This window comes from Notamacropus eugenii, chromosome 2 (genome assembly GCF_028372415.1).
Source record: "Notamacropus eugenii isolate mMacEug1 chromosome 2, mMacEug1.pri_v2, whole genome shotgun sequence".
NCBI classification, from domain to species: domain Eukaryota; kingdom Metazoa; phylum Chordata; class Mammalia; order Diprotodontia; family Macropodidae; genus Notamacropus; species Notamacropus eugenii.
The window spans coordinates 501,127,724-501,150,179 of record NC_092873.1 but is presented as its reverse complement, the minus strand read 5'-3'; the positions used below and the strand labels follow the sequence as shown (position 1 = coordinate 501,150,179).

Sequence of the window (22,456 nt, the reverse complement as noted above, 5' to 3'; positions counted from 1 at the left end):
CGGGAGAAGAAGGGGATAGCCTGGAAGCGAATCCATCCATGAATTAAACAAAGGCCCTCTACAAAGAATTTTTTTTTTCTCAACTCCATGACTATCCTTAAAAAACCAAAACCCTGGCAAGCTGAGGGTTCAGACTATAGAGAGAAAAAAGGAAAAGAAAAGAAAGATTCATCTGTGTAAGAATCAGATCCATGTCTAGCTTTGGCCTGCATTCATTGCCTCAACTACATTTTGACAAATCTCAAAAGGCAATCCTGATCAGGTAGCTTTGAGAAGTTTTGAAAAAACAAAAACAAAAATACTTCCCTCCATGATGCCTGAGTTGAATCGCAAGGACCCTACAGGATGGAGGCTGCCTGCAATGCCCCATCCAGTGAGTTCTTAAAGATCAACTCAGGAGAAAGCATGGTGGTAAGCAGAAACAACAAGACATAAGAACCATCACACCAGAAAAGAGATTTAGTTCAGTATCATACACCAGATATCACAGTAAATTCTAACCAGCTATGAATGAATGAATGAAACAGCTTTCAATAAGTGCTTACTGTGTACCAAGCACTGTGCTAAGGGCTTCGAGTATAAAAAAATAAAAAAGAACAAGACAGTCATTGCTTTTCCCCTATAAATGAGGAGAGACAACATATATAAAAGCATTCAGATACATGATGACTTCACTATAAAATTAGATAGAGATGCATAGAGGAATGGAGGAAGGAAGAGAAAATAAAAAGAGAGATCTTTTATAACTATGGCTGAGGAAAAACTCAAAAAAGAGAAAACAGACTATCAATAGCATAGAATTAAAAAGCTTCTGCATGAACGAAAATTAATGCTGATAGGATTATAAGGGAAACCGTCAACTGGGGGGGGGGATTTTTGTCAAATATATCCACAGAAAGTCTGATATGACTCAATTACATAAGGAATGAACATACAGATATATAAGATCACTGAGTCATTCTCCAGCAAAGATACGATTTGGTAAAGAATCACAAATCTTAACAGCCACATGAAAGAGCTCTAATCACTAATAAGAATACACAAATCAAAACAGCTCTGAAGTTTCATCTCCCACCCTTCAAACTAGCAAAGATGAGAAAAGCTGGAAATCATCAGTCTATTGCTGATAGAACTGTAACTGGCATAGTCATTCTGGAAAATAGTTCAGACTAACGTGAGAAAATCACTAAAGCGTTTACACTGTCACAGCTACTGGATTCCACTACTGGGCATATTCCCCAAGACAGAAAGATACTATATAACAAAACATACAAGGCACTGTTTTTGTGTAGGAGGAAGAAAAAAACCCTAGAAATAACGTAGGCATCCCTCTATTGGGGAATGGCTAAACAAATGGTGTATATACACAAAATGGAATATTACTGCATTATAACAAAAGTAAGAGAGAAAGAATGAGAGAGAGAGAGAGAGAGAGAGAGAGAGAGAGAGAGAGAGAGAAGTATGGGAAGATCTATTTGAACAGAAGGAATCAGGACCAAGAAAACAACATACCCAGCTGCTGTCCACGCAAAGGAAAGTGATCAAGATGTAATAACCATCTTGGTCCTGGGAAACATGTGATGAAACATAATGCTCTCCTTTTCTAGGGAGAAGTGGAAGGCTGGGGGGGAGCAAAGTTTACAGGGACAGTCTCTACATCAGTTGTGCATAAAACCCAGAAATGCCTATATTTTTATAAAGTTATTAACAAAGCTTTTTTAAAAAAGAACCTCTGCTCCAGAAACCACTATAAATGGAAGCAGATTAGCACAGAGATATAGCAGATACTCCAGGTCTGAAGTAATGCTAGCATCCTGTATGACCACAGGCAAATCACTTCAAGTTTCTGGGTCTCAGTTTCTTAGTCTATAAAAGAAGAGGGTTGGAGTAGGAAGGATCCCTGGGGTCTCTTCCAGCTCTTAAATCTCCTTCTCTTTACAAAGATAGGATACAGATAAAAGTAAAAAAGCCTTCTCAACAAGGCCAGAATTGAAAGTACAAGATACTTATCACCTATTAGGTGTGTTGTAGAGGTGGTTTTGGGGTGGAGGGCAGCCAGGTGGCACAATGGATAAGAGTGCCAGAACTGAAGGCCTGAAGTCGAGAAGACTTATCTTTGTGAGTTCAAATCTTACCTCAGACAATTCCTAGCTTATGTGACCCTGGGCAGCTACCTAACCCTGTTTGCCTCAGTATCCTCATGTATAAAATGAGTTAGATAAGGAAATAGCAAACCACTCCAGTATTCATTGTGAAGAAAACCCCAATGGAGTCACTGAGAACTGCACACAACTGAACAACAACAGGGGAGATTCTTGTTAGGGTAGTGGCTGGATTAGTTGGCTTCTGATCTCTTACAATTCTGTGGCTCTAAGAAAACCAAAATGTTGAAATTTATCAGGCTAAAACATTTTGAAATCCTATATTCAGGTTAATTTTCTTAAAGGGTTGAAAGGAGATTCAACTGATCAGATTTCAAAATTTATAATAATTACTAAAACTCTCTCAAAGAATCATGGAATCTCAAAAGCCAAGAACATACATTCTTGAACAAGAATCCCCTTATCTAAAACACAGCAAATTAGAGGAAAATAGATAATGGAACACAACAGAGAATCAAGAAATAAAAGTACATAAGAAATGAGTTCTTAGCAAACCCAAGCTTATAAAACATTAAGGAAAAAGGAAATCGATAAAAACCAGCTGCAAAAATTGGACAGCAGCTCAAAAAGTTGAGTTCAACTCCACATCTCACAAGATACTATGATAAATTCTAGTCTAAACATGCAAAAAAAAAATGAAGATTAGAACATTTATCACAAATATAAGGAAAAAGGTTTATCTATTGGGAAAATGCATGAAATTGCTGGAGACAAAAAGAGACTAATTTAGTGGCAGAAAGAGAAAGATTTTGTATGCCAAAAACATTTTTTTTAAAGATTGGGGGAGGGAGAAATCTTTTTGGTACATAAGTAAAAAATCAGATATCTAAAAATAAATGCAAAACTGATATATAATTTTTCAGAACAATATCCATCTCCTAATTCATTTCAACCCTCCTTTCCCATTCTCCCCCTCCACTGAAAGAAACTTCATTATACTGAATAAAATGCCTCAGAGTCAGGAAAACGTTGGTTCAAATACCATTTCAAACATTACCTATGTGGCCTTGGACAAGACTTCCACCTCATCTCTGCCTCCTGGCTTCCTTCAAGACTCAACTCAAATCCCACTTTCTTAAAGATACCTTCCCCACATTCCCCTATTGTTTCCCACCACCCCCAACCATGCTTTCTCTCCAGGATTATCTCCCTTTTTCACGTATTTTTATCTTGCAAGTGCATAATTTTTAGCAAATTGCCCCATTGCAATGTGAACTCCCTGAGGGCAGGAAGCTCATTTTTTCCTTTCCCGGTATCCCCAACACCTAACAGATACTAACCTTGATAAAAGCTGACTGACTGTTTAAGTGTCCAAATTACCAATGTCATAAGGTACCAATCAGGTGCCAATCTGCACTAGCAAGGGAGTTTTCTAATCGGGAGTGCCTGTAACAAAAATCAATAATTCTCATCACCCCTGCACCATCAGCCCCATTCCACTCCCCAATTAAGTAATGACTAAAGGACATGAACAAATAATCATAGAAATAAAACACAAATTACTAACCTAATCATTTAAACATTTTTTTCTACATACTCAATCTGAAAAAATGGCCATTAGAAAAATATAGGGTACGTCTTTACATCCATCCAATCGGCAAAAACAATAAAGTTCAAAAGTTAGGAGAAGACATAACACTATACCACCGGTGAAACTCAAACTAGTGTGATCTGATCCTTTGGAAGAAACATTTACAAAACGAATCCTGTTTGGTATTCAAGTCTTTCATACCTTGCCCTGCCTGCCATCTTTCTAGTCTATACCTCACCTACACTGGGCAATCCAATGACACTGGTTTCCCTGCTGTTCCTCAAATCACAATCCATCTCCCAGCTCTGAGCACTTTCTCTGGTTGACCCTCCTGCCTAGAATGCCCTCCCTCTGCATCTTGGACTCCTGGTTGCCTTCAAATTCCAGCTAAAGTCTCACCTTCTACAAGAAGGCCTTGCTGATCTCCCTTAATTCTATTGCCTTTTCTATAGCTTATCCTCAATTTATTGTGCATACAACTTGTTTGGACATAGTTGTTTCCATGTCTCCCCCTTTAGATTATGCTCTCCTTGAGAGCAGGGATTGTCTGACCTTTCTTCGAATTTCTACTGCCTGACACATAGTAGGTACTCAATAAATGTTTATCGTCTAATTGACAAAAATCAATCATACTTTTTGTTTCAGTGATTGCCCTAGGGACTATGTCCTAAAGATATTATTAGAAGGAAAATAAATTCTCTCTCTCAAAAATATTCACAGCTTTTTCATTTATTAATACCCTAAATATTGGAAATAGACAGGATTTTCAAAAATAGGGCTTTAGATGAGCAAATTATGCAATAGCAATGAAATGGAATATTACCATACTGCAAAAAATAAAAAAAAAAGACTGTCATTCCAAGCCATGCGGCAGGACTTCTATGAAGCTGCCAAGGGAGGAGAGCATATGCAGTGACTATGGCCACATTTTTAAAAATCCAGCATCACATCTAATTTTGCAAACTAAACAGAAATAAAGAAGGGACACAAAGCAAGTTGTTGTTAACATTGTGTTAAAGTTTTATTTTGTTCTTAAAAAAAAAAAAGTCACCTGAGGATAAGACCAAAGAACTTAGGAGCTGTTTTTATAAAACTACCCTGGCTGACTGTAGACATCCTAGGAGCCAACAGAGTATGGCAGCTGCTAAGAAGAGCTAAGTCAGGCTGAGACTGCAACCAGCCCAGCACAGTCATCTAGGATACCGAAAGTAGCAGTCCCACTGTGCTGTGGAGGGATCAGAAGACTCTAGGAGGAAGTCTGTTGTTCCACCCCAGTCACCAAACATTGAGGAAGAAATTGACAAACAGTGTGAGTAGGCAGGGGAACTAGGATTGTCACAGAAAGAATTCAGGTGAAGGAAGGACAGCAATTTATTTAGATTGATAGGCTTTGTCAAGGATCTATCAAATAGGAGACAAAGGGATGGCACTTTTCTTCATAGCCTTTTTCTTAAAGGGAAACATAAAATAGGGTATGAAATGCTGGATGTGGAGTCAGGAAGGCCTTGGACCCAAATCCCACCTCTGATGCTCAATAGCAGATGACTACAGAGGAACAATTCACATTAAACCAGTTATTCCAAATATAAAATGGGCTAATAATATTACCTGTTTTTAGGTGGTAGGACTGTTGGATGAGGATGTGTGTGTGTGTGTGTGTGTGTGTGTGTGTGTGTGTGTAATAAAGATATATGAGATATAAAAAGATATGTAAAGAGCTCTTTCAAGTACATCAGTATTAGTTATTATTATCTCCTGAACCTCTCTGATACACTTGCCACATATACTTTCCCGTAACAGCTATTTGTATATACGTCATATTCACCCCTGCACAGGCAAGAACTGTTTTATCTAAATAGTTTATTTCCCAGATGATCTAGCAAAGTGTTCTACACACAGAAGGCATTTGATACATTTTAAAAAAAAAAAAACAGAATCGTCCTGCATTGCAGCAGAGGAAAGAACTAGTATCCATGGAAAAAGTTACAAACTCTTGCTTTGAGCACAAACCAAGAATGATAACTGTTCCAAAATGGAATAGGTTACCTCATGAAGGAGTGAGCTCCCTGTCACTGGGGGTCATGTCTAAGACTGGGAAGGACCTCAAAAGTCAGTCTAATGTGGAAATATGTTTAATATGATTGTATATGTACAGCCTATATCAGATGGCTTGCCATCTTAGGGAGAGGAAAAAATCTGGAACTCAAAATCTTATAAAAGTAAATTTTGAAAAAATTTAAAAAAAGGAAATTTTGAAAACTAAAAAGAAAAAAAATTTAAAGTCAATCTAATCCCCTCATTTCAGATGAGAAAACTGAGGCCCTCCAGTAACAGCCTCTTTACTTGGCTCTGGCTTGTTGCTTCTCAGAATTCCAAAATCATTCAGATTCTCTCTTTTGCTGTATTGTATCATTATCTCCTTGAATGTCATTTTCCAAGGCGGACATCGACAATGGTTTTCAACTGCCTGAAATTACTATTATAAAGTATATGCCTCAAGAATTGGAAATTGAGAGGATGCCTATCAATCGGGGAATGGCTGAACAAGTTGTGGTAAAAGATTGTGATGGAATATTACTGTGCCCTAAGAAATGATGAGGGGGATGGTTTCTGAAAAACCTGCAAAGACTTCCACGAACTGATGCAAAGTGAAGGGAGCAGAAGCAGGTCATTTTACACAGTAACATTCATATTGATCACTTGTGAAAGACTTAGCTACCCTGATCCAGGCAATGATCCAAGACAATTCCAAGGGACCCGTGATGAAAAATGTTATTGACCCCCAGAGAGAGAACTGATGGACTCTGAGTGAAGACTGAAACATTCATGCTTATCTTACTTTCTTATGGTGGGGGGCAGAGTTTGTGTGTGCTTTCTTTTGCAACATGGCTAATATGGAAATACGGTTTACAGGACTGCCAAGTATAATTAATATCATACTGCTTGCCTTCTCACAGGGGGCGGGAAGAATTCAGAACTCAGACTTTTAAAAATGAATATTAAAAAAATGTAATGTAATTGGAAAATATTTAAGAACATAAATAAAAATATATTTAGAAATAAAATAAACTATATGCCTCAGACGGTGTGGTGTGGTAGACAGAGTGCTGGCCCTGAAGTTGGTTAGCCTTTATATAAGGCTTTGCTAAGTACTTTACAAGTATCATCTCACGACAATCCTGGGAAGGAAGTGCTATTATCATTTCCATTTCACAGATCAGGAAACTAGGGCAGACAGAGATTAAGGTGCACAGGTTCATAGAGCAAGTATGGATCTGAACTCAGGTCTTCCCAGTTCCAGGTCCAACATTCTATTCACTGGATCACCCAGTTTGTTAGCTATGTGAAATATAGGAAATCACATCAACCCTAAGGACCTATTAAGCAATAGGGAGAGGCCATCCTCTGCATTTAGGGAGAATTCCCCATACCCACTGAAAAACACTACAACCTACATCTTTCATACTCCACATACATCAAACAAATGTACTTAGTGTTCTCAGAGTCAGCACAATGGATCAGAAAATATTTGTTGTTCAGTTGTTTCAGTCTTGTCTGATTCTGCATGACCCCATTTGTGGTTTTCTTAGCAAAGATAATGCAGTAGCTTATCATTTCTCCCTCCAGCTCATTTTACAAATGAGGAAACAGAGGTAAACAAGGTTAAGTGACTTGTCCAGGGTCACAGAGCTAGGAAGTAACTGAGGTTGGATTTGAACTCACCAAAATGAATCTTTCTGACTGCAAGTCTTCAGCCCTGGCACTCTATCCACTCTGCCACCTAGGTGCCCCATAGGGAATTCTTAATCAGGAATCCCAGTTTTAAGTCTGAGACCTGACATTTACTAGCTATGTGAACTTAGACAAACTAACCCTGAAACTCAGTTTCCGCATGGGCAAAATGGGGGAGGGCATGAAAGGGGACAAAGTAACCTGCCCAGCCTTCCTCACAAGGGTGTATGTGTGAGGGCCAAGTGATAACATAAGGTGCTCTGTAACCTTAGAGTGTTACATAAATTTAGGCTCTTATTACTACTGCTTACACATGGTTCCCTTCTAAGGGTTAGTGCAAGCCATCCCTCTGGGTGGGACACCTTTCCTTTCAGGTTCACCCAGTCTTTTTCCTATTTTAAAAATGTAAGCAGACTTAACCTGCCTAATGGTCCCTGGTCTCTGCCTAGCCCCAAGCACCCAAGTCCCTCCAACATTGCCCTGGCCAGTTTCACCTGACTGTCCCTGCTGTGGGTATGCTCACTAGTCTACCTTCCTGGAAAATCTAACTGCTTCTTTTTAAACTTCTCACAGGCCACCCTTAGTCTAGCATTCCCCACATTGCTGGCAACTGAACAAATGTTGTTGACCAGCTGCTCCGAAAATGTTGCATAATCATAACTATCATGAATACCAGAAATCCCCAACTGCCATACTTCTGGTCTTTTTGTATTTTTTAAGTACAATGTGGAATTTTTTAAAAATCTGTTTTTCTATGGTCAATGTCAATTTACTAAAAGTGCTCTCTAGAACTGTTGAGTCTTGCCCATTTCAAACACACACACACACACACACACACATACACACACACCCTTTCACTGAAATGCTACTTGAATCTAAAGACAGAAAAGCAAAATCTTCTAAAATCAACTTTAAAAAACAACAAACCTCTAATAGAATACAGCCTGAAGGGCGGAAAATGTCCCCAAAAGACATCAGATAATAAATGAACAGTTTCCTACAGTGCTGTCACAGGACACACAGCCCAGCTTGTCAGAAAAGTCCCAAGGCATCAGCTCACTTACAGCGTAAGCAGCCTCCACCCTTCTAATCTATTAGATTGTTGACAACAAGATACAGGTACCACCTACATAAGCATAAGAACACTTAAGTTAAGTGGGGGGAGTTGATATGAAGTCTGTACACCAATGACAAAATTAAAATGAAACCTGTAGACTGGAGAGCATTCCTGAACAGCTGGGCAAAGAATCTGATTAGGTAGACACACTAGAACTCAATTTCTAGATTCACCTTATGGCCATAGCTGCCTACTGCTTAGGGTGAGAGATTTTCCACAGAAGTCAGTAAGAACCAGAGGGCTCCTGGTCCACTCCAGGCAGGCAGGCTCTGAATCACTATTATTCTTGGCACTTGAAAGGGCACTTGGGTGTTTAAGGGGAAATCGAATTCAGCTGTTGCCAGAACTGCTGGGAAGGAGTTACCTAAGGCCTAATACACCCAAGCTCCTTGGTGAGTGGCATTTCATGTTACCTTAAATGCAGCTACCAATAAAAGACATGTCTCTCCAGTTCAGATCCCTGTAGAATCATCACCAAGTATTTTCTGCCCACTCGAACCCTAAACACAATTCCAGAATCACAAGGGAAGAATGGGTCGGGGAGGAACAAAATTTGACAGGGCAGAGTTGTCAAAAGTGACACTCATCCCAGTACGCTCCAAACTGGTCCCGATTAATTCATGGTTAGATTAGGGTCATGCCAACACCCCATCCTACCCATCACCTTTGTCAGTTACTGCTTTTTACCTTCTCACTCCACTTTTCACTTTCTCCTCATTCCCTCAAAGCTCCTCAGCATACAATGGTCCCCAGCCACCGGCCCCCCTCCCACCGGAACCTACCTCTCCTCCCCACGACCTGCCGCAGCTCCTCTCCACTAGAGATGGCTCTTAAAGAAGAAACCAAACAACTCCTCTTTCTAGGGCAGTGGGAACCCTGACAAGGGGGGTGGCAGCGAGGCAAGAGGCCCCTATTAACCCCTGAACACTTGGTCGGACTGAGAACCCTTTGGCCGCTACCCGCAAGCTCTTCTCTTCAGGTCCCCCCCATGCAAGATTCAAGTCGGAGAAGTCACGATCCCAAGTGCCCACGCCTCGAGGCGAGCTAGAAGCGGATTATACCGGTGCCCAACCGGAGGTGGCCCCGCACCTGCTGCCCCCCCCTCCCCTGGCGCTGGAGGCGGAGCGCTGGCTCTCACCTCCCTGGAACCGGGCCAAGCGGACTCCCAGCCCCGCCCGCTCGCCCGCTCCCCGGGTGAGGCTCGGCGGGCGGGGGCCGGCTGGCACTGCTGAAGAAGCCTGGGCACCCGGGGGGGTCGGGAGGAGTGGGGCACCCACGGCGCGGGGCAGGAGCCGAAAGGCGAGGAGCCGCACGCAGCCAGCCCAGCCCTGTGCGGAGCCGTGTCCTGGGCTCGCGGTCCTGTGACCGTGGGGAGGGAGGAGAAACGGGAAATGGGGTGGGAGGGGTGGAAGGAAGGACAGACGGACGGACAGATGGAAGGAAGGAGAGTCTGGTCCGCAATCGCCTGGCAGCCCGCAGTCACCGCGCCCCGCTCGGCGCCCAGGCCCACCACCCCCACCCCGGGCCCCGGAGCCCTCGGCCCGCACGGCAGGGGAGCGTGCCAGCGCCCTCCCGACCCCCCCTCCCGGGGGCACCCCCTCGGCCTCAAGACCCACCTGGCGGAGCGGCGGCGGCATCACCTGCGGGGGGCGGCGGCGCGGCCGGCCCGGGGCACGCGGGGCTGGCGGGGGCGCGGGGCGGCGCCCTGGACCCTGCTCCCGCGGCCCCTCCCGCGGCTGCCAGCCGGACGCGCGGCGGAGGAGCCGGGGCACCGGCGGGGGCGACGGCGGCGGCGGCGGGAGCAGCAGCACATGACTCTGTAACGAGGGGAATTAGACAAAGCGTAACATGGACTCCGGGGCCGGTGCTGGCGCTGCAGCCTCGGGACCAACCGCAGCCGGCGAGCGCCGCGACTGGCCCGGCCGCAACCAATGGAGCTGCCCGGGGCCCCCATGTGATTGCGAGCGAGCTCCAGCCGGCCGGCCCCTCCCCGTTCCCCCGGCCCTCCGCCGGGCCCGCGGGCTCCGGCCCGCTCGCTCTGGCACGCAGTGCGCCCCCGCCCCGCGTGTGGGTCCGCGCGGGCAGGGGCCGCCCCTCCCCTGGCCCGGCAGGTGCGGTGAGTCGGGCCCCGCGGTCAAGGTCGTCCTCCTGGTGCGCGCACCTGGGCCGGGCGATCACGACCTGGCCGTGAACCGAGGCAGGGGGACCCCCGGGTACCGGGGGACCGCTGTGCGTGCGGTGCGGGGCTGGGACAGACACAGGGAAGCGGCTGCGCCCCTCCCACCCAGCGGCCCGTGCCCATCCTAGGCCAGCGGCTGGATTGCTGTCTGACCGCCCACGTTTGCTTTCTTACCCCTTTTTGCTCGGTTTGTTATCTGAGGTTCAGGGCGGCTGCTCCTTTCTTCTGATCTGGGCCTAGGCTGTTACTCTGCCACCCATTCTCCCCAGCAAAGTCTTGCATCTCCAGCAGACTCTAAGTAATCCAGATGATTTTAGGCTGATGCTGGTTAACGGAATAGCTTAGCCTCCCTGGGCCTCAGTTTCCTCTTCTGTACAATGGAGTTGCACTAGATGTTTCCTCTTTCCAGATCTAGACCCATAATCATATGATAATGGGGGCTGATTTTCTAGGAGGATATCCTCCGTACCAAATGATTGATTTTTGTTATTCTCTGGTATGCCCCCTTTCCCCTTCTTTGTGAGAGAGAAGTGAAGGGGAGAAGGAGAAAAGAAATATGTTCTTTTTATCCTACAGAACAAATAACAGTAATTTTCATTGGTAGACCCTCAGAAGTCTCCCAAAATGAGAGTGTTCATCTAACGACTCAGACTCTGGACCTGTAACTAGTCCTGGTCTGGGTTCCCCACCCCTCTTTGATGGAATGGAGTCCTGTAGCTCCTAGGGCAAACTGAAATAAATAAAATGGAGAGCTGGAAGGCCCCTAAAAATCAAGTCAAACCCCAAATTTCAGAGAGGATAAAACTCAGGTATGCTGGGTAAGGGATTTGCCCAGGGTTGTATAGGCCTCTCTCAACCTTATGGTGTAGCATCTAATAACACTCAAACGTTGCTAATAGTCTAGTATGATTCGAATAATCCCTTTTATGAGAATGTTTTTAATATTTTAGGATGGGGTTTTTGACCCAAGGTAGAGGAGCTTGAGTCTTTAGTTTAATATTTTGATAGCTTTCAATAAAATTGATTTCTTTGTAATCCCATAAATAATTCTGTTTTATGAATTTTAAAATATCATTCTGAAACAGGGTCCATAGATCTCTCCAGACTGCCAAAGAGGTCCTTTCACATACATGTTAAGAACCACTAATTTAGAGGAAGAAAAGATAGACACAAGAGGTTTGAGTTGCTTTATTATCTCCGGTACAACTGAGTTTTCCTTTAGTCCATCCCTCTCCTTTCTGGTATCTGAGGGAGAAGGGGAATAACCATTTTGTAACTGCCCCCCATAGGGATGTGTTGGAAACTTTCTGGAGAAGTCAGCAGGAGAAATAGAGAAATAAACCCCAGAAGAGGAAGTTCCCATCCCCATAGGATGTCACAGAAGCTGTTGACTCAGGGAGAACTGGATCCTCTGCCAGACAGGAAACAATGAAGGCATTCTCTATTGTGGCAAATATGGTAAGGAAAAGAATTGCTTTTCTTGGAGCTTCGAACTTGTCTGACCAAAAATGCTGAGAGGCTACTGCTCCTGTGGCCAAGAGCTGGAATAAAGTAATTCCTGAGGACACTTGCTGGGAGCAGTCCAGGACTGCAGGAGAAAGCATGTCTGGCCGCACCTGACCCCACTGTTAAGAAAAGGATCACCATTATGCCATCATGAGAGACTGTAATTGATTGGCAGCTTGTATGCGCATCATCAGGAGGAAGGAATTTGTCCTATGGGTGTTGAATTCTGACTGTAAATTATACTCTAGATTTTGTAAAAAAATTTTATTCATTTTAAACATAAATACAAAACAAAGGGAAAAAACATTTCCTTGTGTACAGCTGAACATAAGAGAGAATTCAATATAAAACAATAAATTTCCATTTCAAGAAAACCTGTCTAATAAATACTATGAATTGTTTTCTAAGCCACCCAGCCTTTCTTTCCTTCTAGGTTTTCTCTGTCCTCTTATGCACTTTTTACTTTCTTTTTTCTTTCTTCCTTCCCACCCTAGACAAGGCTACAATTAAATTCAGATATATATGTGTATATATACCTAGGTATATATGTGTATGTACAACTAGGTCTGTGTAAACATATGTATGTATATATATATATATATATATATACACTCATACACATATATGTAAGACTACTATGCATATTTTCATATGTCATCTCTTTCTCTGGAGGTGGATACACTCTAGTTTAAGAATCCTGCCAATCTGAGTTTGTTAAAAGTTTTCCATTCTGGTCAAACAGTGTTAGCAGTCACCTTGTCCATTTTAATTTAGTCTTAATAGGTATGGACTTCTTTGAATATAAAGCTTTTTTGATTCATGTTTTTAAAATCAACAAATTTTTATTGTAAATTTACAACTACAAGTTCCAAAAGTATAAGTTGTATGTAACAAAAACCAAGAACCATGAGTAGCATGCAATAATTTACAGATAACAACGAATGATAACCAACAATTTTACAAAGAATTATAAGCGTTTTGCACGTTTATCAATTCATTCTCTTGGCAAAGTGCATTTTTGATAATGAATAAATTAATGGATATACAGCCAGAGCAAATTATTCCAGATAACACAAAAAGGAGTTTTCCTTTTCTAAAATGTCTGAGAGTATTATGAACTTTATACTTGGAAATAAAGAGTTGGTCTAGTGTACTCTGGAATATTGTGCAAACATACGTTCCCAACCCCCATTTCCTGAGCTTCATGTATGAGCCAAGATTGTGAGAAAATCATCCCAAATGTACTTTGGCCTTTTGTGTCACCAGAGAGTCTCTGCTAATCTATTGACAAACTGAATGTTAGGACCAGGGACAACCAATATCCTAAGGTCACAGAAGCCCATCAGCAGGTTAGCTGTAGTCATCTATAAGTCATAAAGGGGCTGTGATCTGTGTTAGTGTAGCTACCATCCTTCTCTATGTAGAACAAAGGAAAGGTTCTTTAAAATTATAATAATAAGCCATTCCCCAAGGAGCCGTTGGCTAGAGATTTAGGCAGGAATCTTGAAATCTTTGCATCTCCATGGGCAACATCTTATTGGAATAGTGCCTTTAAAACTGGGTATTGATCTTATGTTTAAAATCAAGAAGCCATAGATATGATAGGATTTTATATTTAATGTTTTATATTTTCTGTATCTCTCAGTCAACTGAGAGCCCATGAAGACATGGTCAGCTATAGAGAATCATCTGTGGAAGTCTTTTCTCTTATTTTCATATTTCAAAAAATAGCTAAATATGGATATATGTTTTACATGACTGAACATGCATAATCTATAAAATTGCCTTCTCAAGGAGGGAGGAGAGGAGGGAGGTAGGGAATTTGGAACGCTAAATTTTTAAAAAACAAATGTTGATTGTTTTTACATGCAATTGGAAAAAAAGATAATTTTTAAAAATTAAAATAGCTAGCATTTATAGAATACTTCAAAATTTGCAAAGGGCCCCACGTATGTTATCTGATCTGCAAATCAATATTGCTATCCCCATTTTACAGGTGAGGAAACTGAGCCTGAGGAAGGTTAAGCAACTTGCTCAGAATCATATTGTTATTAAGTGTTGGAGGCAAGATTTGAACTCAGTTCTTTCTTACTCCAAGTCCAGGACTCACTTCACTTCCATGCCTCTTCATATTTTGAATAAGGAGAACCTTGATCTGCAAGTAGACCATTCTACTAAAGATTTTACTGAAATGCGAAAGTAAGCATACAGGTTGATAAAAACAGACATCTTTTCAGTTGCCCTTTAGGTAAACATACCATTTATTATTCTTTTGGTCCTTTCATTTTATTTGAGAAATCTTTTTTTTTTAAGTATCCTTGAATATCTTTAAAATTGTGTCATTTCTAGTTCAGATTTGACTCTGTCTTCTTGAGCATCATTTCCACTTAGTAGGGAGATGTTAAGAGTACAAATATGGTGATTCTATTGTTGATGATGAGAATAAATTGCTGTGGAAATGTGGCAGATATGTTCTATTTCTTTTCTATTTACTGTATCCTAGAGGAGAATTTCACAGTATTAGATTGTGGAGATGGCACAGTTCCGGGAATGCTCTCCCTTTTTCCCTCTGTAACCTCATCCCAAGATGGCTGGGAGTAGGTACATTCAGAGGGTAACTCTAACAAGCTGGGAGGAAGACTTTTCCTGGTACTATACTGTTTCCGTTTTGCCTCCTTCTCTCCAAAGCTAATACAAACATTCAATACATGAACCAAAGCTGATCCCAGAACCAGTAAACTAATTGTTCCACTGTACTCTATGCTGATCAGACCTTACCTGGAGTCCTGGGCATCACATTTCATGAGTGACCTCAGTGAAGTAAAGGTAAATAAATGATCACTGTGGTGAAGGGGCTGTAAAATGTTCCATGAAGATCCCCACTTGAAGGAACTTGGCCTGAAAAAAAGAAAACTCAAAGGGAACATAGCTATTGTCTTCAAATATCTAATTTGTTTGTGTGAGCCTTGTCCCTTAGCAGGTATAGACATCCAAATAGTTGCCCCCCCCCCCCCATCCTGGTTTTAAATAATTTCCAGGTGGATGTTAACACGTTAGACTAGTAGCAGTTGGTCCAGCAGAGGAACTTGTCTTCTGTGTTCTAGAATATTTCTGGAGAATAAGTGGAAATTTGGAAAACCGATTCCAGCTTCAAAATGTCTTAACAGTAAGAGCTGTCCTGAAATGGAATGAGCTGCCGAGAGGTAGTGAGCACTCCATTGCTAAAAGTGTTTAAGCAGAAGCTCCTGGATTTCTGAGGTCATCTTGTCCCACCAATATCTGAAGAGGAATTCCCTCAGTAATAGCCATGTCAAATTGTCATCCAGCTTCAACTTAGGGATATCCATTGAGAAGACCACCATCTCCAGAGGCACACATTCCATTGCCCTTTGGGACAGCTCCCAGTCGAAATTAGCAGCTTCCACCCATTACTCCTGGGTCTGCCCTACATGGTGAAACATAATATGCCTCATTTTTTTTTAAAGAGAGTATTCCAGCTTAGAGTAGGGTTCAAGTCTGTGTTGGGATTCCAGCTCCAAGACTTTATGGACCTAACTTCCCCTCCCCACCCCATCCGCCACCTAGTCTTGAGATTAAAAATGCTCCCCACACCTCCTCAAACTTTCTAACTGTCTTAAGTGAGTGTCTACAACAGCTTTGAAATGTGTTAATAGCATTTGCTATGATATTTGGGGATGTTTCTGTGGGATTTCTCCTTTCTCGGTATTTAATTTTTTTGTTTTTTAGAAAAAGGTCTATATTTTGCCTCTCCCCTGATCATTTTTTTCTTCTTAAGCAATGAAAGAACAATCAATCCTTTCAGCTTTTAATTTTGAACTCAGGCTCCAAAGGTTCAAAGTAAAAAAATGAAAAGAAAACCAGTAGAAGATGGAATGAGCTAATTCAGAAAAATTTGGAAGTTTTATGATCAGAGTAAAAAAGAAAAAAGAAAAATATCCACCTTGTCAAATAGGTAGTACAGCAATAATCATTCCCATTTTACAGGTGAATAAACTGAGGCAGGCTGGGTAGCATCATACTCTCATTGTCTTCCCTCTATGCCACAATGCCCAGAGAAGGACACAGGGGTACAGTGATTTAAAGCTAGGACAAGTTTACAGCCCTAGAAGACAGTACTTGTGTTTGATATGGCTCCAGAGCCAAAGACATGAAAAATGAGGTAGATTTTTAGTTTTAGACAAGTCCACAGAAGGACAGAAGAAGGTTTTGTGGAGTGATTTCATTTGCCCTCTCCTACTTAGTCAGTTGGGGGTCTAAAGGACACTAGAAGCCATGGGTTCTATAACCTTTTCCATGTGTTATCATTCTGTATTACAAAATGATGAGATTTCAGTAAAGACTAGGAAGGTAAGATACTGTTTTATGCTACCCACATTTTCCTGGTGGAAATTAATTCTTATTAATTGAATTATTTTGGATGAGAAGAGCTTTCTGGGAATTCTGAGATAAATCCTTTTGGATGAAGAATTATGTTGCAAAGTGAATAACCAGTCTATGATTTGTCATTTGGAGGGTGGTCTATAAAGGGAGCAAATTCACAAATCATCACCCTTGGGGTAGGTTGGTTCTTCTGAGTCACTTGGGTCTGTTCTGGTGTAACTGCCCAGGAGAAGGGTGAAAGACAAAAAGAAAGAAAGTAGGAGTGCCTTTCCAACTACTGAAATCCTCCAACATGCTGACGTGAGAGGGAGATATTTTTTGGTGCTGGGGCAAGGAGGAGACACAGGATAATTTCACCTCATTCTGACTAGGAGTGGACAATCATTCAAGGAGGGGGGGTGAAGGAATGGACTTAGGGCCCTGCTATAAAAGAAGAGAATGTTGCAAAAGGGCTATAGGCTTTCTGATCTGAAGTCATTAATGAGCTGGAATTTAGCCAGTCTAGTCATTTCTCTGGCCCATTTCTTGGATAGACCTTAGAATAACCAACTACTAAAAGAAGGAGACAGTGACCATACTTAGGAGTCCTAGCTCCTTCCAGGATTGTAAGAAAACAGCAACAGAGTTCCAAATGCCTGTTGGGTGGAGTAGCTGCTGTGCTGGACAAATGTTTACCTCCACTCCCTTTGGATACCAACTCAGGGAGGTATTTTGAATCATAGAGGCTGTCCAGGTCCCTTGAGGAGGAGAAGAATTTTAGACTTGGTGAATGAAGTGGGTCTTGTGATGCCATATCCGGTCAGGGTTGTACTGGCAAATATTTTACAGTTGGCTTTCTGGGGGATTAATCAACACACCTATAAATTAAATCTACATTAGCTAGAATTTTTTCCATCACATTCAGAGGTCTAGTCAATCAACAACAAAATAAATCAAGCCCTGATTTGTAGTTTGCTGATTTCTGAGGTACAATGAAATTTTAACAGTTTTCAAGCTGGTTTGAGCTGGCTCCAGCATGCCTGTAAATCCATTGCTTTTTCCACTATGTGAGGGATCTCATCTCATCTCAGCTAATTTGAGTAGCCAACAAGCATTTATTAATTTTTTTTTTACAATTTTTTTTAAATTTAACTTTTAACATTTATTTTCACAAAATTTTGGGTTACAAATTTTCTCCCCTTTTATCCCCTCTCCCCCCCCCAAACCCAAGCATTCTAATTGCCCCTGTAACCAATCTGCTCTCTCTTCTATCCTCCCTCTCTGCCCTTGTCTCCGTCTTCTCTTTTGTCCTGTAGGGCCAGATAGCTTTCTTTATCACTAACCTGTATTTCTTATTTCCTAGTGGTAAGAACATTACAGTTGATCCTAACACTTTGAGTTCCAACTTCTTTACCTCCCTCCCTCTCCACCCCTTCCCTTTGGAAGGCAAGCAATTCAATATAGGCCAAATCTGTGTAGTTTTGCAAATGATTTCCATAATAGTTGTGTTGTATAGGACTAACTCTATTTCCCTCCCTCCTAACCTGTCCCCCATTACTTCTATTCTCTTATGATCCTTTCCCTCCCCATGAGTGTCGACCTCGGATTGCATTCTCCTCCCCATGCCCTCCCCTCTATCATCCCCCCCACCCTGCTTGTGCCCTTGTCCCCCACTCTCCTGTATTGTGAGATAGGTTTTCCTATCAAAATGAGTGTGCATTTTATTCTTTCCTTTAGTGGAATGTGATGAGAGTAGACCTCATGTTTTTCTCTCGCCTCCCCTCTTTATCCCTCCACTAATAAGTCTTTTGCTTGCCTCTTTTATGAGAGATAATTTGCCCCATTCAATTTCTCCCTTTCTCCTCCCAATATTTCTCTCTCACCGCTTGATTTCATTTCTTTTTTTAAGATATGATCCCATCCTCTTCAATTCACTCTGTGCACTCTGTCTCTATGTATGTGTGCGTGTGTGTATGTGTGTGTGTGTACTCCCACCCAGTACCCAGATACTGAAATGTTTCAAGAGTTACAAATATTGTCTTTCCATGTAGGAATGTAAACAGTTCAACTTTAGTAAGTCCCTTATGACTTCTCTTTGCTGTTCACCTTTTCATGGTTCTCTTCATTCTTGTGTTTGAAAGTCAAATTTTCTTTTCAGCTCTGGTCTTTTCATCAAGAAAATTTGAAAATCCTCTATTTCATTGAAAGACCATTTTTTCTCCTGAAGTATTATACTCAGTTTTGCTGGGTAGGTGATTCTTGGTTTTAGTCCTAGTTCCTTTGACTTCTGGAATATCCTATTCCATTCCCTTCGATCCCTTAATGTAGAGGCTGCTAGATCTTGTGTTATCTTGATTGTATTTCCACAATACTTGAATTGTTTCTTTCTAGCTGCTTGTAATATTTTCTCTTTCACCTGGGAATTCTGGAATTTGGCCACAATGTTCCTAGGAGTTTCTCTTTTTGGATCTCTTTCATGCGGTGTTCTGTGGATTCCTTGAATATTTATTTTGCCCTCTGGTTCTAGAATCTCAGGGCAGTTTTCCTTGATAATTTCATGGAAGATGATGTCTAGGCTCTTCTTTTGATCATGATTTTCAGGTAGTCCCAAGATTTTTACATTGTCTCTCCTGAATCTATTTTCCAGGTCAGTTGTTTTTCCAATGAGATATTTCACATTATCTTCCATTTTTCTAATCTTCTCGCTATGTTCTGTGATATCTTGCTTTCTCACAAAGTCCTTAGCGTCCATCTGTGCCATTCTAGTTTTGAAAGAACTATTTTCTTCAGTGAGCTTTTGAATCTCCTTTTCCATTTGGCTGATTCTGCTTTTGAAAGCATTCTTCTCCTCATTGGCCTTTTGAACCTCTTTTGCCAATTGAGTTAGGCTAGTTTTCAAGGTGTTAATTTCTTCAACATTTTTTTGGTTCTCCTTTAGCAGGGAGCTGATCTGCTTTTCATGCTTTTCTTTCATCCCTCTCATTTCTCTTCCCAGTTTTTCCTCCACCTCTCTAACTTGATTTTCAAAATTCTTTTTGAGCTCTTCCATGGCCTGAGCCCATTGGGTGGGCTGGGACACAGAAGCCTTGATTTCTGTGTCTTTGCCTGATGGTAAGCATTGTTCTTCCTCATCAGAAAGGAAGGGAGGAAATGTCTGTTCTCCCAGGAAGTAGCCTTCAATAGTTTTATTTCTTTTCCCTTTTCTGGGCATTCTCCCCAGCCAGTGACTTGACCTCTGAATATTCTCCTCACACCCACCTCGCCTCCTGGTCCTCCCAGCCAGCGTTTGGGGACTGAGATTCAAATGCTGCTTCCCGCCTTAGGGCTTTTGGCGGGGACAGGGCTGCTATTCAGTGTGAGAATTAAGTTCAGATGGTCAGGTCAGGGCAGGGCCGCCTCTCAGGTTCAGTTCCCTCAGGGGGTTTATGCACAGACCTTCCACAATGGATCCAGGCTCCCGCCCGCTTGGGGAGCCCCTGTCTGCAGCCGCCTCTCAGCTTCTACCTCCCTGGGGGGCCCCGAATCATGGGGGCACCCCACTCCCCTCTGGACCCGCCAAAGAGATTCTCTCACCGACCCCCGTCACCTGTGGGTGGAGGGACTTGTGCGGCCGCTGGAGATCCCGTCCCTGAAGCCTGCTTGGGTCTGTTTCTCTTGGTGCTGTGGCCGCAGCAGGTCTGGGCTGGGCTGGGCTGGGCTCTGCATCTGCAGCGCCACGGACCTTTTGCGAAAGGTTTGCAGGTCCCTCTGTGGGTGGAGGGACCTGCGTGGCCGCTGGAGATCCCATCCCCGAAGCCCGCTTGGATCTTTTCCTCTCGGTGCTGCGGCCGCTGCAGGGCTGCCCTCTGCTCCCAGTCCCGGCGCCCAGTCCGCAGCGCGAAGGACCTTTTGTGAGAGGTTTGCAGGTCTCTCCGGAACAGAAATCTCCCTTGCTCCAATATTCCATGGCCTCTGGGTGCAGAATTCACCATGAGTTGGTCCCCTGTAGCCGTTCTGTGGGTTGTGGGTTCGGAGCTATGTGTATGTGCGTCTTTCTACTCCGTCATCTTGGCTCCGTCTGGGCGCCAGGGAGCCTGTGGTGGGTTGCGCAGAGCGCACGGGGCGCCGAGCAGGAAGTCCTGCGAGGCTTAGGAACCCGCCGGGACTCTGCTCGCGGGGGTCTCTGCGCCTGCAGCTCTACGCCTTGGAGTTGTCCCTGAGACGGGGCTGCAGGGAAGCCTGCGCTGCCCTGGGCCAAGGCTGGCTTCCCTCGGGGACTCTATTTTAAGGGGTATGGAGGGGTTTGGGGCGGGGGGAGGGAGAGTTGTTCATTTTACCGGGCAGCCCCGGCATTCCCCATGCTGCTCAGTCTCCGCGCCCGTGAGGAGGGGAGGAAATTCCCAACAAGCATTTAATTCAGAGACATGGTATATGTCAGCAAATAGACTGTGATGTAGTCATCACTACATTGAATGATAAATTCCCTAATTTTATCTTCAAAGACCAGGAATTTTAAATCTTTCAGTATAGATTATACCAAAATGCCCTGTTTTTTTTTTAAAGGAATGAAAACCTGGAAGTATCATGAATAATAACTTCATGTCCATAATCGTAACACCGTTTATCATACATTCTGTTTTCCATCAGCTGCTTGGCATGGCTTCAACTTCACAGAACAACTTTCTCCAAAGCACCCTGTCAAGCTGATCACCCCAAATCTCATCACCATGAAGAATGACTCAGGTTTTGCTACCCTACACTTTCTCAATTCACCGTCAGTTGCCTCTCCTCTCTGAATGAAGGACTGGAAGGTAGAGCACTAACCTCCCAAAGCCCTCCTTTACAGAGGGCTCACAATCTTCCTGGTAATTCCATTTTGGTGCCGGGCTTATCTTGAACTCCATGGAACAACATGCATGTTCCCTGAACCAGGTACACTCTGGTAGGGTGTAGGGTGTGTTCAGGGAGGACCAGTACCTTTGGTATGATGCCTGCCGAGCCCTTTTCAGGGCTTTTTCCACCTTTGGTGTCCACCTGTTCCACCTCTTACCTGTGGTTCCAAGAAGCTGCAGCATGCACAGTGGCCACACCCTGGTAAACGGTTTTGGCAGATGGGCCAAACCAGGTTGAGGGTAACCAAGGGTTCTCAAACTCATTGATGAGTTAGAGGGGTGTCTACTCCAAGCATATGAAGACTTCATCTGGTGCAATGGGCGGATGAGAACAATTTGTTCCAATGGCCATGAAGGTAGATGAAGCAGGCAATGTGGAGCACTTAGAGCTTGGTTAGACACTGAAAACGCCAAGGTCATCCACTGCATCCTGAGCCATCGCCAGTCATCTTGACTCTGTCCTGACACTGGACTATGATGGCTCAGGAGGAGAGAGTGAGGCTGATGACTTTGTGCAACTCTTCCTCACTTAAATCCAATTTACACAGGAATCAAAAGACATCGCCTGTACCATTTCACCCTCTGGCCCCCCCACTTCCCAGTTTTCAGCTTTCTTTTGTCTGCCATCTTTCCCCTTAAGCTTGTGGGAAGGAACTATCTTCTTATTTGCATCCATAACACTTAGCACCATGCCTGGCACACATTAATAAATTTGTTGAATTGAATTATTGAAATTGAACCTTCATGATAGCATAAAAAATGCTTTCACATGAATTACTTAATTCACCTGACTTAATCCACACACTAGTCCTGCAATGTAGTCAGAGTAGAGGTCCCATTTTACAGATGAGAAGGCCACAGAACCACAGAATTTGGGGATGAAAGAGACCCACCTTGTGTAGTCCACCACCATTCCCACACAACTCCATTAGGATATTGCTCACAAGTGGTCATCTAGTCTCTGTTTGAAGACCTCCA

The 22,456-nt window shown here is 43.0% G+C and overlaps 2 protein-coding genes across 4 annotated transcripts in view; one reads left to right on the top strand and one right to left on the bottom strand.

Moving 5' to 3' along the window:
• LRRC8D (leucine rich repeat containing 8 VRAC subunit D) overlaps window positions 1-10,245 on the bottom strand; it is a 146,963-nt gene extending 136,718 nt beyond the window's left edge. For 2 of the 3 annotated variants that reach the window (XM_072649040.1, XM_072649037.1), the window contains exon 1: window positions 10,159-10,245. The gene's annotated coding sequence lies outside the window, so the exon portion shown is untranslated. Of the gene's footprint in view, window positions 1-9,324; window positions 9,608-10,158 lie in introns of those variants that run through there. The other variant, XM_072649038.1, reaches the window with a different exon arrangement.
• LOC140523226 (uncharacterized) overlaps window positions 1-12,637 on the top strand; it is a 41,004-nt gene extending 28,367 nt beyond the window's left edge. The window contains exons 6-9 of the mRNA XM_072638195.1: window positions 7,875-7,938; window positions 9,522-9,605; window positions 9,742-10,658; window positions 12,011-12,637. Coding sequence (XP_072494296.1) covers window positions 7,875-7,938; window positions 9,522-9,605; window positions 9,742-10,658; window positions 12,011-12,061 — 1,116 coding nt within the window. The 3' untranslated portion in view covers window positions 12,062-12,637. The remainder of the gene's footprint in view (window positions 1-7,874; window positions 7,939-9,521; window positions 9,606-9,741; window positions 10,659-12,010) is intronic.
• Window positions 12,638-22,456: the final 9,819 nt, after the last annotated feature.